Below are 18,304 nucleotides of genomic sequence, written 5' to 3'. Positions count from 1 at the left end.
CATTTTGGCCAGATCCTGCCTTCTCCTATTAAAATCGGCCTTCCCCCAATTTAGAACCTTTATTTCCGGCCCATCCCTGTCCTTTTCCATGACCACCTTAAATCTTACCATATTATGGTCACTATCACCAAAGTGCTCACCTACTAGCACTTTTTCCACTTGGCCGGCCACATTCCCTAGAATTAGGTCCAGTACCGCCCCCTCTCTTGTAGGACTTTCTACATGCTGGCTCAAAAAGCTCTCCTGGATGCACTTTAAGAATTCTACACCCTCTGGGCCTTTCACACTCTGACTATCCCAGTTAATATTGGGGAAGTTGAAATCCCCCATTATTATTACCCTATTATTTGCACATTTCTCTGAGATTTGCCTACATATCTGTTCCTCTATCTCCCCCTGACTGTTTGGAGGCCTATAGTACACTCCCAGCAAAGTGCTTGCCCCCTTTTTGTTTTTAAGCTCCACCCATATGGCCTCAATAGAGGAACCTGCTAATATATCATCCCTCCTTACTGCAGTAATTGACTCTTTAATTAATATTGCGACACCCCCTCCTCTTATACCTCCCCCTCTGTCTCGCCTGAAGATTCTGTACCCCGGAATATTGAGCTGCCAGTCTTGCCCCTCCGTCAACCATGTCTCCGTGATAGCAACAATATCATACTCCCATGAGTTTATCAACACCTTCAGTTCATCCACCTTATTTGCAAGACTCCTTGCATTAAAATAGATGCCATCCAGCCTTGCCCTTATATATTTGCCATCTACCAAGCTGACTTGTTTTTTTCTCTATAATTGGCAGCACATCACCCCCTATTTCAGCTCCCCTCTGTATCCCATCCCCCTGCCAAGTTAGTTTAAACCAAGTTAGAGTATCAGCATACGTGTGAAAGCTAGCCCAGTGGATGATGTCACCGAGGAGCTTGATCTAGATGAGGAAGAGTAGGGCACCAAGGGTTGACTCGAGATGTTAATTTGGGGAAAGGAAGAGAAACCATTGCTGGAGATGCACTGGCTGTGTTCAGACTGATAGGAATAGAACCACGCAAGGGCAATGCCAAAGAACTCAACAATAGACAACCGTATTGAATGCTGCAGAATGAACAGAGGGATAATGCACCATAAAGCTCATTGTGATTTTGGCAAGGGCCATTTTGATGCTGTAAGAAGGAAGAAGCCAGAAGGGAGGGTTTGGACAGGGACCTTAAAGATACAATGGTACAGACCTGAGAGACAATGACATGTTTGAGGAGCTTAAAAGAGAAAAGGTTGGAGATAGAGCAAAAGGTGGTCTAAAATTAGATTGTTTTCAAAGACAGAAGAAAGCTCCTGTGAAGTGACAGGCTAGCTCTAATACTTAAAACAATTTACAGAAAGGTTTTTTCATTATCCTGGACTCACTATCAGAACTTACCTGAAGATATTCTTGAGAGCATAGGGATTTAAGAATCACCTTTGAGAATGCTCTAAAATAAGCTGAAGTATTTAGGATAAGAAGGGTAGAAAATACATGAGATCGATCTAGTTTCAGATCAAAAATGACAATTTATAATATTGCTTTATAGATCTTGGTGGCTGGCTGGTATTTAAGCCACGTAAAAAATTATTGGCCCAGAACTTGGTGTCGGAGGCTTGCCGCGCGGCAAGCCCCCGATGTGCACTTACCCGGCGCGCCGATATCTGAAACCTGGCCCGCAGTGGATTTCCTGTCAGTGGCCCGGTTCTGATGTCGGCGCGCTGTGCAAACCTGACCCAGCGGCGTAGTTAGTGCGATGTGCCGGCTGGGATCAGGTGAGCACTGTTCAGCCAATCAGGGGAGGGGAGGGGAAACTTCATTCATAAGTTTGAGTGTAAGAACTGTCAAACTCATAAGTACGGCACCCCAAAACACTACTTAAACTTTAAATAAAATTTTAAAAAACATCCCAATAATTAAATTAACTATGAATAACTTAAAAAAAATTTAAACAATTAATCAAATTTTTGAAAAAAATAATTTTTAAATAAATCTGGTCTAAAACTACACTTACCTTACTGTAAAGTCCTTAAAACAATAAAGCTGTGGAAAAAATGTAATAATAAGTTAAAGACCACTTGCCTTCAAGAATGAAGTCCTTGCGTCTCCTTTTTACATTCGTAAAAAAGGAGGCCCTTACACACGCGCAAACCTGTCAAAAAACAGGAATTCCATTGCGCACGCGCTGCCTGTCAATCCGTACGCATTCCGCCTCTTAACCCCTTGGGTCAGAGGACAGGAAATGCCGGTTTTCCCCGCATGCGCTGTGCATGCTGAAAACCGGCAATTCCTCCAGGCCCACGCGTGAGTACCCCGTCCGTACTCACGCGTTGGGACCCGAATTTCTGGCCCATTACTGAGCAACTTGTCTAGATAAAACACACATCCCTGGGATCTTGTATAGATGTCACTTCAAATTGATGATTCACTTCTCTTTAGGTGTACTGCTGGACAAGTAGTAGATTTAGCGTTAACTCAATAATTTAATGTTAGAGAGCCGATAGAATCAGATCTCTGTTGATATTAACATAAACTAAGTTTAAATAGACCACTCAAACATGTAAACTTTGCTTTACACAAAGCTCAGTATACTGCAGTGGGTGTGAAGCTGCAGCAGTGAGAGATTACCTGAGAGAGCTGGTCTCGCACCTCTTGGCCGCATGTACTTTAGGTGATTTTGTACTTAAATTACATAGTTTGGATCGGTGCAACCATTTCACATTAACACATAATTGTGTTGTGTAATTGGGCTATAAAACATTTGGTAATTGTTCACAAAATGTTCAAAGTAAATCTGCACAGGGATAACGTGTTTCCTATAACCATTAGGTGTCCTGTGGACAACAATTTATTTGACTGCAGAAAATAGTTAATTAACTAGGACAGATCACAAGCATTTCTATCAACAAAGGCATATTTTTTTTAAAAATAACAAGCACATGTAATAACTACATGGGCCATTTACTTAGCACAGATTGATTTCCAATAGTCTGCAGTCAACTCTACTATTGGCAGGCATGCTTTCAGCTGCCTAGGCCCTAAACACTGGAATTCCCTCATGAAACCTCTCCACCTCTACCTCTCTTTTCCTTTAAGGCGCTCCTTAAAACCTACCTCTGACCAAGCTTTGTCACCTGTCCCAATATCTATGTAGCTCGGTCAAATTTTGTTTGATAATGCTCACGTGAAGCACCTTGGGATGTTTTACTAGGTTACAGATGCTATATAAATGCAAGTCATTGTTGTTCCAGTCAGGTAAGATAATAAATGTGGTCATTCCCTTTCCAGCAGGATGTTGCAACAAACTATGATAGGCTTACTCCCACTGACCGTGTCGCACCTGCTCCTGTCAGCGCCATCATTAACACAGATGACCACAAAAAAAGGCAATGATTGCATACAAGCTGTTACTGTTTTGATGAAAGGAAGCACTTGGTAATGGAAAATGTTTTGTATAGAAATATTTTTGAATATAGTTCATTCCATCCACTAGATGGTGCTGTACAAGTTTGCACTCTGCATCCACTGGCGATGCCAATTCCTAGGGGAGGCAAAATTTACCTGCTGTCAGTTTCATGAAAAACTCTGGAATATTTCTCCCATCCCAATAAGGCAATGAAATATGTTCCAGGAGATGATGGTTATTCATCACATGGCAAACTTAACTCCACAGTCCTGCCAGCTGTGCTCAGAAACTTCAGTCTGTTCTTGTAGTACTATAGCATACGCATACTTAAATCTTCCAGTAAAATTTCTAGAGGGCGATTAAGCCAGAGAACAAATATTTCCTGGCATCTAACCCAACTCTTAGTTTACATATTTTACAAGCATACACTTTACAATCACAATTCATTTTAAATATCCATATTTATTAATTCATTCCCAACTGTAAAAACCTCAATCATATCCCTGCTAAGCCATTTTACTGCAAAATAAACAATGATGCTGAATGGTTGCTACAATTTAACTGAACGATGACTTATCGGCTGCTAAATTGATGTCTATGCTCTTGCAGACAGATTTGGTAACTGATTCCATTTATGATAATGACCCTGGGGATTCTTTTCAGATTGATCTTGTGTGTACTAAGTGTGGATAATGAGGCATCATAAGCAACCATCTTGAATAAGCACAAATCCTGCCACTACCAGTTCTCCAGCACCATTATTTTTCAGTCTAAGTGGCAGCAGCATGAACACTGGCTTAAATACAGCAAATTCGCAATCACCATACATTTTCATTGGGGCAGAACTATGATAATTACCTCCTAGCTGTTTTCAGAGAAGGGTATAATGGTGGAGTATTGCAAAAGTCCCAGAGAATTAGTGGCGTAAGTAATGGTACACGTCACTCACACCATAACTTCTTCGAACTTCTGTGCTGGAATAATGGCGTATACTGTAGAACTTTCTCAACAAATTCTAGGTCTAGATTACAATACTGATATTCTTCTCCCCATTTTAACATTCAAATGCAGAGGTACATTTGTCATTCCAGCTAATTAAAAAAAAAGTAAAGGCATCGAGACACATTTGTTCAGTAGTCGTCAACTTTAAATCTGTCTTTGGCAGATTCAAGTATGTTATAATATAGGTTGAGAAGTAGTGTTTTTACATTTAAAAAATGTGACTGCAACAAAGCATAACAATGAGAAAATACAATTAAGCACCTGCGTGTGTATGTTATCCAGGTTCTGTTTCAGAACGTAATCTGACCATTTATCATTTTTCTGCCCCAAACTACTGTACTTCATTTTGAAACAGTACTCCAAGCTATAGTTTGAGATGCGCAGATTCAGGAAATAAATGTATTGTATGACCTTCAGAAAAAGGCATCTAAAGTGAACTTTATATTTAGAATATATAAAACTGTTAGTTGACTTTTTCCATTACATTTCAGTAAACTCAAAGAAACTGATGCCAATTAGTATAATCTTATTTTAAATTTAGTGTACAGCAATTAACTAACTGAACATTTTCAACTTGGCTTCAACATTGTTTTAATGTCTTTCAATGAAACAAATACAGTGATCATCAGTGCTGTTTACAAAAAACATTTTTTCATCCTCTATGAAATTAATTACAAATTTTTGGTCTGAACATACAAACACAAACATCTTTATTCAAGGAATTCCCTTTAGAACAGCCCTGCCCAGATATTTAATACATTACTGTTTGAACATTTTGAATGCACATATATCCTATAAAAATAAGACAGTAGTTCATGTTCCCTGACACTAAAATTTGCTCAAAAATTTAACATACCAAAAACTGTAAACTTTACTTTCAGCATCTAACATTTGATGAATTACAACAAAGCAATTATTTTTGGCAGTTAAGATACAGTAGATAACTTTCACCTCATTTATGCTTCCACAAAAGGAGACATCCAGTGCAATTCGAGCTGTCCCCCTTTCATTTCCACCTTATTGCATATTTACAGTGGTATTAAACAGGTAGCTAGAAATCATCCAAATGGCAGATTAGTTTCTTTATACATTCACTACCAAGATGAGAAGAAGGGTTTTCTGCAATGAAATGTCTGGGTGAAGGCATTGCTCAGGTGGACTATCCTGCCTTGGCTTCCAGAACTACTTCTTTCCACAACCACACGAGGCATCTGGACCAGCTGAATGGGACTTTTCCCATCTTTAAGTGCCTGCGTAAGGTTCAAAATCTAAACACAAAAACAAAGGAAAGGTGCACAGTATAATTTTAACATATCAGTTCCTCTCACAGTTTATAATAAAAATGATCTCAGTTCCATGAATCACTGTAATGCACTGGTTGAATTTCAGCCATTGTACTGTTACTGCTCCTAAAAATATTTTACTTCTTTGGAGCATTTCATTTATTCATGATGGTTCTGCATAAAAAGTGAAGAACTGCACATTACATTCTCATTGTTTTTTAAGTTTGTGAATTATAAATGTGATAAGGGCTTTTATAAAAACAGTTCACTCCTCATATACACAATCCCAATAAGAACATAACATAAGAAATAGGAGCAGGAGTAGGCCAATCGGCCCCTCGAGCCTGCTCCACCATTCAATAAGATCATGGCTGATCTGATCCTAACCGCCAATCCACTATCACAGAACCATCTCCTGAATTGAACAGAATTAGACACCCGAAATAGGAGCAGGATCAGGCTACACGGCCCCTAGGCCCGCTCCGCTACCCACAGGGCCATGACCGATCCGAACCTAGACGCATGTCCAAATTCCTGCCCGCTCCCCGTAACCCTTAATTCCCTTTACTTCTAGGAAACTGTCTATTTCTGTTTTAAATTTATGTAATGATGTAGCTTCTACAGTTTTTTGAGGCAGCAGATTCCATGGACCTACCACTCTCTGAGTGAAGTAGTTCCTCCTCATCTCAGTTTTGAAAGAGCAGCCCCTTATTCTAAGACTATGCCCCCTAGTTCTAGTTTCACCCATCATTGGGAACATCCTCCCCGCATCCACCTGATCCAACCCCTTCACAATCTTATGTTTCAATAAGATCGCCTCTCATTCTTCTGAACTCCAATGAGTAGAGTCCCAATCTACTCAACCTCTCCTCATATGTCCATCCCCTCATCCCCAGGATTAACCGAGTGAACCTTCTTTGTACTGACTCGAGAGCAAGTATGTCCTTTCTTAAGTATGGACACCAAAACTGTACGCAGTATTCCAGGTGCGGTCTCACCAATACCTTGTACAACTGAAGCAATACCTCCCTATTTTTATATTCTATCCCCCTAGCAATGAAAGCCAACATTCCATTGGCCTTCTTAATCACTTGCTGCACCTGCATACTAACCTTTTGAGTTTCGTGCACCAGGACCCCCAGATCCCTTTGTACTTCAGTACTTTCCAGTTTCTTGCCATTAAGATAATAACTTGCTCTACGATTTTTCCTGCCAAAGTGCATAACCTCACACTTTCCAGTATTGTATTCCATCTGCCAAATCTCTGCCCACCTACTTAGCCTGTCTATGTCCCCTTGCAGGTTTTTTATGTCCTCCTCACTCACTACTTTCCCTCCCATCTTAGTATCATCTGCAAACTTTGATATGTTACACTCGGTCCCCTCCTCCAAATCGTTAATATAGATTGTAAAGAGTTGGGGACCCAGCACTGACCCCTGCGGAACACCACTAGTTACTGATTGCCAGTCTGAGAATGAACCATTTATCCCAACTCTCTGCCTTCTGTTAGATAGCCAATCCTCTATCCATGCCAGAATATTACCCCCAATCCCGTGATTTTTTATCTTAAGCAATAATCTTTTGTGCGGCACCTTGTCAAATGCCTTTTGGAAGTCTAAATACACTACGTCCACTGGTTCCCCTTTATCCACCCTATATGTTACTTCCTCAAAGAACTCCAGCAAATTTGTCAAACATGACTTCCCCTTCATAAAACCATGCTGACTTTATCCTATTAAATTATGATTGTCCAAATGTCCTGTTACTGTCTCCTTAATAATGGACTCCAAAATTTTACCTACCACAGATGTTAGGCTAACCGGTCTATAGTTTCCAGCCTTCTGTCTAATGCCCTTTTTAAATAAGGGTGTTACATTAGCAGTTTTCCAGTCTGCCGGGACCTTTGCTGAGTCCAGGGAGTTTTGGAAAATTATTACCAATGCATCCACAATCCCTACCGCCACTTCCCTCAAGACCCTAGGATGAAAGCCATCAGGTCCAGGTGATTTATCCGCCTTGAGTCCCATTATTTTACCGAGTACCACTTCCTTAGTGATTTTGATCGTGTTTAGCTCCTCCCCCCTTTAGCCCCCTGTTTGTTCAGTGTTGGGATATTCTTAGTGTCTTCTACTGTAAAGACTGATAAAATATTCAGTGTTTTTGCCATCTCCATATTTCCCACCATTAATTTCCCGGTCTCATCCTCTAAGGGACCAACATTTACTTTAGCCACCCTTTTTCTTTTTATATAACTATAAAAACTCTTACTATCTGTTTTTATATTTTTCACTAATTTACTTTCATAATCTATCTTCCCTTTCTTAATCAATCTTTTTGTTATTTTTTGCTGTCTTTTAAAGTTTTCCCAATCCTCTATCCTCCCACTAGATTTGGCTACCTTATATGCCCTTGTTTTTAGTCGAATACTATCCTTAATTTCTTTACTTAGCCACGGATGGCTGTCTTTTCTTTTACACCCTTTTCTTCTCAGTGGAATATATTTTTTTTGGAAGTTGTAAAATAACTCCTTAAATGTACACCACTGATCATGTATCGTCTTACCCTTTAATCTATTTTCCCAATCCACTCTACTCAATTTCGCTCTCATACCTTCATAGTCTCCTTTATTCAAGCTTAGCACGCTTGTTTGAGATCCAACCTGCTCACCCTCTAATTGAATATGGAATTCAACCATGTTATGGTCACTCATTCCAAGGGGATCCTTTACTAGGACATTTTTAATTAATCCTGTCTCGTTACACAGGACCAGATCTAAGGTTGCTTGCCCCTGGTCAGTTCAGTTACATACTGCTCAAGAAACCCATCCCTAATACACTCAATGAACTCATCCTCAAGGCAGCCCTGCCCAATTTGATTTGTCCAATTAATATGATAGTTAAAATCCCCCATAATTATAGATGTTCCCTTATTACAAGCCTCAACTATTTCCTGATTGATACTCCGTCCAACAGAGTTGCCACTGTTCGGAGGCCTATAGACTACGCCCACTAGTGTTTTTTTCCCCTTCTTATTCCTTACCGCCACCCAAACTGTTTCATTATCCTGATCTTTTGACCCAATATCATTTCTCTGTATTACAGGGATTCCTTCCTTTATTAACATAGCCACCCCACCTCCCCTTCCTCCCTGCCTGTCCTTCCTGATCGAAAAATTCTAGATACAGTCAAGGCCACTTTGATGAATTAAACTTTTGTATTTGCATAACAGAAAATCTCTTTAGTCAGCAGATATGTAGAGGGATAAAAGATGAGTAATGTCCAAGTCATTACATGCAAGTTCTTTGATTTTCTATGAAATTGGAATGAACAATGTACAATGCACCAAATCATGTAAATTACCTGTCCTCTCATCACAGACATCTGCAATTCAAAAGTAGCTTTGTCAAACCCTCCGTCAGTCTGTAAAAATCAAATAATTTATATACATTCACTACAAAATTATACAGGTACTATAAAAACAAAACTCAAGGTTCTGTAGGCACTAGTCATATGATCTCAGCACTGTGTACAGAAAACTGTAACCATCATTGGTTTTAAAAGAAATGTTAAAATTAGTAATTTTAAGTGTCTTCTTCCTTTTTCTTTGGATGTAAACGAGAACCATACATCAATGTAGCTCATTGTCAAAACTTCTCAGTACTACATGTAATTACTTTTTGGAGACAAGAGGCTGAGCCAATAAAGGGCAGATTCAAAAACTGGTAAATCTCCAAGCCAGAAAGAGAAAGGGGCAATGAGGTTTGTATGAGGAAGGCTATGAGTTTACACTTTGCATAGAAATGAATTAGAAAAGTAGCACATTAGAACAACTAGGTTAGTAGTAAGTTTCAGGTCAATCTGAAGCAGAGGCACCAAAGCATTCATCGTCTTTATTGGACAGCTCAACCGCTCAACATAAAAAAGCTCTTGAAAGAATGTAAATTGTTCCATGTAGTTGTGCTGTAAACTAAGCCTAAGAAGGGACTAGTCAGAATTAATCAATTTTCACCATGCCTAATGATTCATGACCAAATGCTGTGCAACAAAAAGAAGCATGTTTCATTACCCCTCTTACCTATGTTGCTAAACAATAAGTTTCAATTACCAAAAAAATAAAGCTGCCTGAAATAGCTAATATATATGGCTTGAAGTAGACAGCCATAACTTAGCGAAATACTTCCTCTCTCTGCCTACCAAAAGTCAAAAAATAAACATACGTCAGCAAATCAATGTTAAGAACACAGAAGGCACAAAGAACTTTTAAAGAGCTTGCAAGATCTAAAACAAGTAATGATAAACCTCAAAGTGTAATGAATATTTTACTAGTTTGTTGCACCAGTGTAATACTGCTACCAAAAGGGAACGACAGGAGGACTACATATACTTAGAACCACTGGACCGAAGGGCTGACCATATCACTCACGTACTACTACAGAAGAAGAGATTTTAAAAAAGAACGTTCCTGGGATTTGCTCATTTTGATGACAGCCTATTAAGATGTGTGCAGAGAATAAGCAACTGTAATATTTCTAATTACATATTGGAAGCAATACCAAGGTTACTTAGATTTGTCACTTCCCCAGTAAAAGAAATTCAACCCATTCCAATTTCATGACTCCCAAGCTTAATGCAAATGATCACCATTATATACGTCACAATAATAGAGCAGCTTCCTTTAGAAACCCTATTAAAATAAATTAATTGATTTTTGGTACTACTTGCAACAGGCCACAGATATTGAAGGAAAATATCTAACAAATACACTGCTGTATACTGAAGAGTGGCTCATTTTTAGCACTTTTATTGTATAGAGAAATAATTTGAGATAATAGCATAGCCAATCAGTGTATCAATTTAGTGAAGTGGCCAAGTGTCTTTCTGTGGGGACTCAACAGGCTATATTGAGTATTTAGTCAATTTGAGGAAAGGGAAAGGACTCAGTGTATCAAGTACCAAGAATCATCTAGCTCACTACAGTTCTGGCATTCAATTTCAAATGAACTAAAACACTTAAAACATACTTTCCACAATGTTGGGCTTAATTTACTAGTTAATTTACATATAGAATCAAGTCAACGTAATATATATATTTTTTTTATATTTATCTATAAAAAAGGATCTGTCTGTCTGTGTGTATGTCCGCTATACACTCAAATGTTAGAGCGTACCTACACATATGTTATATCAAAAGAAAGCTTATGATTAGGGGCGTATTTACTTTTTGGTCAGACAAAAATTGTTCGGACAGTATACAAAAAATGAAACCTGATGGTTGACCAATCCTACGGGGGAATCCGCTCATTAGTGTTGATTGACTTGATGGTTGACCAATCCTACGGGGTGGGCGGGGCCTAATCCTTCAAACTGCCATTTTTCAAAAAAGCCTTGGCAACGCCGGGCCCCCCAGCTAGTATTATATATGACTGTTCCTGATAGTGGAGCATAAAAATTAGTCTAATTGTAACTAACTTCAGTACAGAAAATGAGGCAGAACTTTTTAATGAAGATATGCAAAGCTCATGACGCAACAGTGTGTGAACAGATTGAAAACCTACTTTGACCTGGCATGTCAATACTTGCATTTATATTGTGCCCTTAATGTAGAATAATGTCCCAAAGTGTTATACAGAGATGTAATTTTAAAAAATGGACACCAAGCCAAAGGGCAGATTCGGAGAGGTGACCAAAAGCTTGGTAAAAGATGTGGGTTTTAAGGGGATGGGGGAGGAGAGAGGTGGAGGCACAGAGTCCATGGAGGGAATTCCAGGCCATGGGGCATAAGCAGCTGAAGGCATATCCACCAATGGTATGGCAGAGAGGGGGAGTGACACAAGAGCCCAGAGTCAGAGGAATGGAGGCTCGGGGGGGGGGCGGGTGTAGCAGTGAGAGAGAGATAGGGAGGGATATAAATAAGAGGATGAGAAGTTAAAATTGGAGGTGTTGGGAGAAGAGCTAATGTGGGTCAGCACGCCTTGGTGTGGGACAAGATATTTGTTGTGATTAAGTAACTACAGCACATGGGAATAAACAGCTTTTTTCACTGTATATCCGTAACTCTCAGGTCAGTACAGCATGGGTTACTTCTTGAACAAAAAACTTTCTTCTGTTCTGCTCCACATTGCTCCTTTTGTGTAAATTCCTATGGTATTTTATATTTTATTACACCTACATTTTCATGCACGGTACACAACTCCCACCATCTGATGATATTTATATAGTTAATGAACCAGACCACTGACTTCACCAGTCACTGGCTGTATGGTTACGGTTCACTCATGTTATAAATAGCATCAATCGCCAACAGGAGCTGTATATCCTCTACTTCAAGGGTGCTTCAAAGCCAAACTTAACAGCTGCGATACTCAGACTAGTGCAAGTAGTATCAAAAATCATAGTATTGCAGCTGAGAGATTGTGAATAATGTTGAATTTTGTCCTGCAAGCCTATCCTCAAATAAATAATAATTGTGATGTGGAGATGCTGGTGTTGGACTGGGGTGGACAAATGTAGGAAGTCACACAACACCAGGTTATAGTCCAACAGCTTTATTTGAAATAACAAGCTTTCGGAGCGCTGCTCCTTCGTCAGGTGAAGCGTCACCTGACGAAGGAGCAGCGCTCCGAAAGCTTGTGATTTCAAATAAAGCTGTTGGACTATAACCTGGTGTTGTGTGACTTCCTGCAAATAATAATTGGATTGAGGAATCCAGATTAATTTTACTTGGGGCACTCAAACTCTGATCCCTTTACTCAGAGGAAGTCAAATGCAGGTTCCAGAGCAGTCATGCACACTCACAAATTATGTACAGCATTACCTCGTGCTGAGCAAAGCTGTCTTTACAACCTGCCCAACCCCATTTTAGAGCAGTAGCACTACTGCACTAATAAGTATTTGCTTCCATTTCCCAAAATATTCTCATGGCCTTCTGTAGTAGTTCTTATTCTACAGGCAAACTAAGAAGTAGGTTAAGACTGCCCAAACTCATTTCACATAGGATCCTTAACACTACCAAAATGAATTTTCATTGCATCAGTCTGAACTGGATTCATCCCCATCTAAAAGACGAAACAATACAAAGCCATTATACCACCTAGTTTCCTCCTTGTTAAGTATCTACAATTGAAGCGGTGGACAGTTTTACACAAGCGGCAATTTCTTAAATGAACATGAATCTTCATGTGCAGATGTGCCAGTGCTATAACTGACCATTCTGGTCACTAAGCAAAAAGAATCAGTTTTATGTGCCCATTCCACTGTATTAACATGACAGCTGATCTAAATTTAGTTTAATTTCTGCAAAATCTGCCCAAAATTATGAATTATAATTATTTGGGTGCAATAGACCAGGGGTTCTCAACCGGGGGTCCGCGGGAAGGTTTCAAGGGGTCCGCCAGTGGCGCCACCACGCAGACAATTTAAAGTCAATTTAATGCGGCTCCCCGAAGGTTACAGTATCCAAGGCAGAGATTTACCTTCCACCCCCGAGTCACCGATCAACACCCACACAGTATCACTTCAGTCCCCAGCCCCACACAGGATGTGAGGAACTGGAAACAACCGCTTGGACCCAGAGGCTCATGGTCATCGGTTCGCCATGTTGTCAAGGAGACGGCATCCAGTCTCAGCGGGCATGCTCTGCTCGGCTCAGCGGTAACGGACAAAAGGAGAAGAGAGCGCTGCTCGGCCATCAACACCATCTTTCTCATCCGCGCACACAGCTCCAGTGACAGTCTACCAAACTCAGTGATAGTCTATTCATTTCACTATAACTCTACCAACCTCAGGTGACTGTCTCAACTTCATAATAATTAAGTAAAACAAAAATAAGTATTTAATTGTATAACTAATTTTATACAGAAAAAATAATTGTTTGCGTTACAGGGGGTCCGTGGAATTTTTAAAAACATGGGAGAGAGGTCTCAGAAGCAAAAAGTCCGAGAACCCCTGCAATAGACAATTCATAATGTTGAGTTTTAGCACCTTATCTAGTTTAAAAAGGAAAAAGGTTGGATAATGACAGAATGCAGATGAATTAAATATTCTGACAGTAAATACTTAAGGAGAGGGGGAGGGAATATTCAGTCATGATGCTCTAGCCATAAGGAGTGTGGTGCAGGATTGATGGACCAGCTGGTCTTTTCCTGTCCGTTGATTTCGTATGCTCGTAAGAAATTAATATATAGCAATTATTTTGAAAAGGTTAATCTTTAAGGAGCAGTAATTTTAACCACCTAACCCAAAGGCTGGCCTTAAATTCATGCTTACCAAGAAACATAATTAAACGGTCATTAACTAAATATACACAAGGACGCAGTATAAGCTTTAGCTGTGTTACACTACCTATAAATTGAAGGCCATTTTCAAGGTAGTAAGCTCACAACTTCCTGTATAGACATTTCTGTACTTTTCCTGGAAAGCTCAATTTCCTTTATGCAAGGATTTGAAAGCTCATTAGAAAACAAACCTTAAAGAGTTCATAGAGATCCTCACAGAGATCCTGAACAAAATTCATATCTGAAATTCGGGGAAGAACAAAGTCTCTTGTCTCCTGTGAAAAAGGAATTTTAGCTTGATGAAGCCAGGCCCAGTGAAATGGATCTGTTTAAACAGACAAAGAAAAATATTAAGTTCCCCATAGATATAATAGTGCATCATAATGGCCACACGTTTAAAACTAGTTACCACATGACAGGCTAGCACAATTGCCCTGAGAATTTAATCAGATCAAAGCCTCTTAAAAAAAATTCACTGAGCCAGAAAAAGTAAAAATATGCAAATTTCCACCATTATAATCACAAATCTTTAAGGAAGAAACAGCAAAATGTAGCAGATGTATACATACTGCGGGCAAGCAATACTGCGGGCAAGCAATACTGCGGGCAAGCAATACTGCGGGCAAGCAATACTGCGGGCAAGCAATACTGCGGGCAAGCAATACTGCGGGCAAGCAATACTGCGGGCAAGCAATACTGCGGGCAAGCAATACTGCGGGCAAGCAATACTGCGGGCAAGCAATACTGCGGGCAAGCAATACTACAAAGTATTTATATGATGCTCTGCAAAAAGTGCAATCCAATGCATTGAAATACAACCCTAATACAAGTTAAAAAAAATAATTGGAGGAACCATGGTAAAAGGCAAAAGCCAGAGTGCAGTATACCACCTAAGTTTAAAAGAGTAAACACGAGCGAGTAAGCCTTTCAAAGCTGCAAATACGCAAAATGCAAACAGTACAAAAGCACTGAGTAAGAAATATAAAACCAAACAGAACTGAGTTGCTTAGGCTCCGTAGGCCGAATTGCAGGACTCAGAGGCTGCAGTTTGGACATCGCAGCATACCTGCCACCTCTCAATGTTTTATTCCAGTGACATAGCACTGGAAAATGCCATTAATTGTTGCAAACACTCTTTTAAAAGCATAAAGCATAATAGCGCTCACAATACAAGTAAGCCCATCAATGGCTTAAAAAATGAATTGCATGTATTTGTGCGATTAAAGAGTTTAATCTCAGTTAATCTTGGTTTTAATTGCATATTTAACTGATACGGTTGTTGATGTTGCGTAGTACTGATGCGCCTGCTTTACTATTAGTGTTTCTGGCGGCTGTGTTGGTTATATTGGTGGCTGTTTTGGCTCGTTCTTTATTGCATGGGGTGATTTGTCTGCCGGAACAAAGATCGAGCGTAAACTGGATAAATGAATACAAGCAGCATTGGTGGTTATACATGTTAGAATTAACAGCATAATAAAGACAGTCAGGGGATCTCTTCCCTGATAACTAGAAGTAATGGAAGTTACTTTTCAAGTCACTCCCACCCGATGATAAATGGCTCATGTTTTCCCATTCCCACCCTTGCCTGCTCCCTCCTTTGTCAGTCCTACCCTCCCGGGATCCCATTCCTATCCTTGCCCTGCTCCCTCCTCTCAGGCTTTCCCTCCACAGATCCTGTTCTTGCCCAGCTGCCTCTTCTCTGCATAACTTGTAATTAACACATTAAAAAATTAATTGCCAAAAAAACACGCAGAAGTTAACTACAATTAATCGATAGCCCTAAATACCAAGCAAGTAATAATTCAGCAGTGCCACTAGCATGAACCTAGCGTGTCCTGTATTTTATGTAAAAGCCGTGCATTTCCTCCACATACAACAGTGCAAGTATATGCAGAGCATGTGAGCTGGCAATTGGGAAAAGACCAGATGAAGAACTGCTTCGATATAGCAGAAAAGGGTTGTATATCATATTCATTTTATCCAAGTTATAGAAAACATGAAACTGTTGCATTGCTAAACTGAAAACTAGCTGTTGAGTATGGCTTACAATCCTGAAAAAAATTAGTTATGTTAAGTGCAAATTAGCTGAAGCTGTAATTCTAAACTGAGTTAATGCTGTGTTATTGTAATTCTGAATTTAAATCATTCCGTCTCCAATGATTATATTGAAAACCTATTGTTCTTGACTATGTAGAAATAGTGAAATGAAGTGGTTGCTCATAATGCCACATTGTGAAGCACCAACACATGTTCCTGGGCACAGTGAGACACTTTATAGCAGGAGAGTTTTACCATGCATTATTCTCTTGCCAAGTTGAAGCTGTGATTAAGCTGACACCTCTCTAAAACTACAAAAGCTCTGTCTTTGTAAATAAGCACAAGTCTGAGGTGAATTAGAGTTTAATTGTTCTTGGTGAGGAAGTTTGCATATTGCTAGGTGTTTGTAAATTTACAGCTCTAAATCTGCAAACCTCCCTCACCAACAGCAAATATAATTTGTAACAGACCTCAGCAAGGAATTGTGTTTAAAAATATATACTTTTAACTCTGAAGTGCAATAGATACTTTCAAAATATGCGCACACATTAAAAGCAGTGGATACACACATTTCCTGTAGATGTCACACACATTTCCTGCAACATTTTCTTGTCATGTCTAAATTATCCCTGTCTACATCTGCTACATACTTATTTAGTTGGAGTCCTCCCAACTCCCTATCTGCAAATCTAAAGTAGACCTGAGATATATTGAAAATCAACCTCGTCTCACCCCACTTTCTCTATCGCTGGCCTCCTTTCCCACCTTGCCATTCCCCCCAATCCTGCTGTGACCCCGAGCCTTACCAGACCATTCCTACTACTGCCCCTATTGCCAGGCTATGAAAGCTGGGGAAGCACTTTGCTTTCTGTGGAAGGATTCTCTCCAGTAATGACTTGGAGAAACCAGTTATTATTCTAAATAATAAATGTTTCCTTTTGAAGAAGCCCCCCTCCCAGGTGACTGGACCCTGAGCTCTGACTTTGAAGCTGGTTCGGGTCTGGTATGATTTTGCCTTGGGAGGGGACATGGTAGGAAAGGATTACACAAAAAGGGTTTCCCCTTTACTCCTGCAATACTCTAGAATAAAAACACAATTTGCTTTATTGAATCACCAAAAATCAGTGTTTCCGATTTCCAAATCCTGGCAAAATATTAATTTGTAACTTGAGCGACACCAAACCTCAGAGTAAAAATGTTAAGGAAAGTACTCGGACACAAGACACATGACGAAAGGTCATCGACCTGAAACGTTAACTGTTTTTCTCTCCACGGATACTGCCCTGGCCTGCTGAGTTTTTCCAGCGTTTTCTGTTGTTATTTCAGACAATTTTACAGCTTAGTTTAATTTTATCATCAAATATGTAATTTGTATGTTTTTATGGTAGGAATTTTAGAGCCCTGGATATTTTTGAGTTGAGAGGTTCTTTGAAAATAGTGATTTGATTGGTGTAGTTTTGCTTTTTTGGTAATTTTGCTTACTGGTCATAATTAAGAATTTAGATTTTTTCCTATTTTAGGAATGCAAACCAATCATGTGAAACTATCAAATATCTACATATATTTGTGCATGATGGACAGGATGTACATGCAATTATACCCTAAAAAATTACATATGAATATACGAATTAGGAGCAGGAGTAGGCCACGCGGCCCCTCGAGCCTGCTCCGCCATTCAATAAGATCATGGCTGATCTGATTACTCCACATTCCCACCTACCCCCGATACATGATTGGTATTGTTCAAACCATGAACAATACTAATGGCGAGCTGTGGAGGCTACTTAAATTACACAACATTTTCAGTGCTACTGAAGTACAGTAATAAAAACATTCCACAAGTGGAAAAATATATACATGTCAATGTGCAAAACACAAGGGGGTAAGATTAGGATTTTAAACAGGATACAGGACTACAGAAGTTTTAATCTAAAATCTGACAACCAAGTAAATAAAATTAGGTCTCAGCAAAATATACTTACAGGCTCTCCATTCATCAGGATGCTTAAATGGAAAAGCTAGTCCATTGTCGATAGCTGCAATTTTAATGACTGGCTCTTTGCTATGTGTCCATTCAGAGTCCTATTAAATAGAATAGGTTTTAAACTTGTTACTTTGATACACAGAATTGATACACAGAATATACATCAATAAACAATACCAGTATGTAATAGATTTAAGAAATCCACTTCATTGGGAATTGTCAATTTCACTGAAGTCAATACCTATTAAGTAAAAAGAAACAAAACGTCTAGCTATCATATCAATTTCTACCTCGGTTCCAATTT

At 39.4% G+C, this 18,304-nt stretch overlaps 1 protein-coding gene across 6 annotated transcripts in view; it reads right to left on the bottom strand.

Moving 5' to 3' along the window:
- Nucleotides 1-4,998: 4,998 nt before the first annotated feature.
- LOC147123153 (phosphatidylinositol 4-kinase type 2-beta-like) overlaps nt 4,999-18,304 on the bottom strand; it is a 79,462-nt gene continuing 66,156 nt past the window's right edge. For 4 of the 6 annotated variants that reach the window (XM_085967899.1, XM_085967910.1, XM_085967920.1 and 1 more), the window contains 4 exons: nt 17,999-18,098; nt 14,171-14,304; nt 9,067-9,126; nt 4,999-5,692 (listed from right to left, as the gene is read on the bottom strand). In XM_085967899.1, the coding sequence (XP_085824025.1) occupies nt 5,519-5,692; nt 9,067-9,126; nt 14,171-14,304; nt 17,999-18,098 (468 nt within the window). In that variant the 3' untranslated portion in view covers nt 4,999-5,518. The other 2 variants (XM_085967928.1, XM_085967947.1) reach the window with 2 other exon arrangements.

The sequence above is a fragment of the Somniosus microcephalus genome, chromosome 2 (genome assembly GCF_052327205.1).
Source record: "Somniosus microcephalus isolate GS21.2 chromosome 2, FLI_Smic_1.0, whole genome shotgun sequence".
Lineage (NCBI taxonomy): Eukaryota > Metazoa > Chordata > Chondrichthyes > Squaliformes > Somniosidae > Somniosus > Somniosus microcephalus.
The sequence above is the reverse complement of the archived record's forward strand: the minus strand, read 5'-3'. Positions and strand labels throughout refer to the sequence as shown.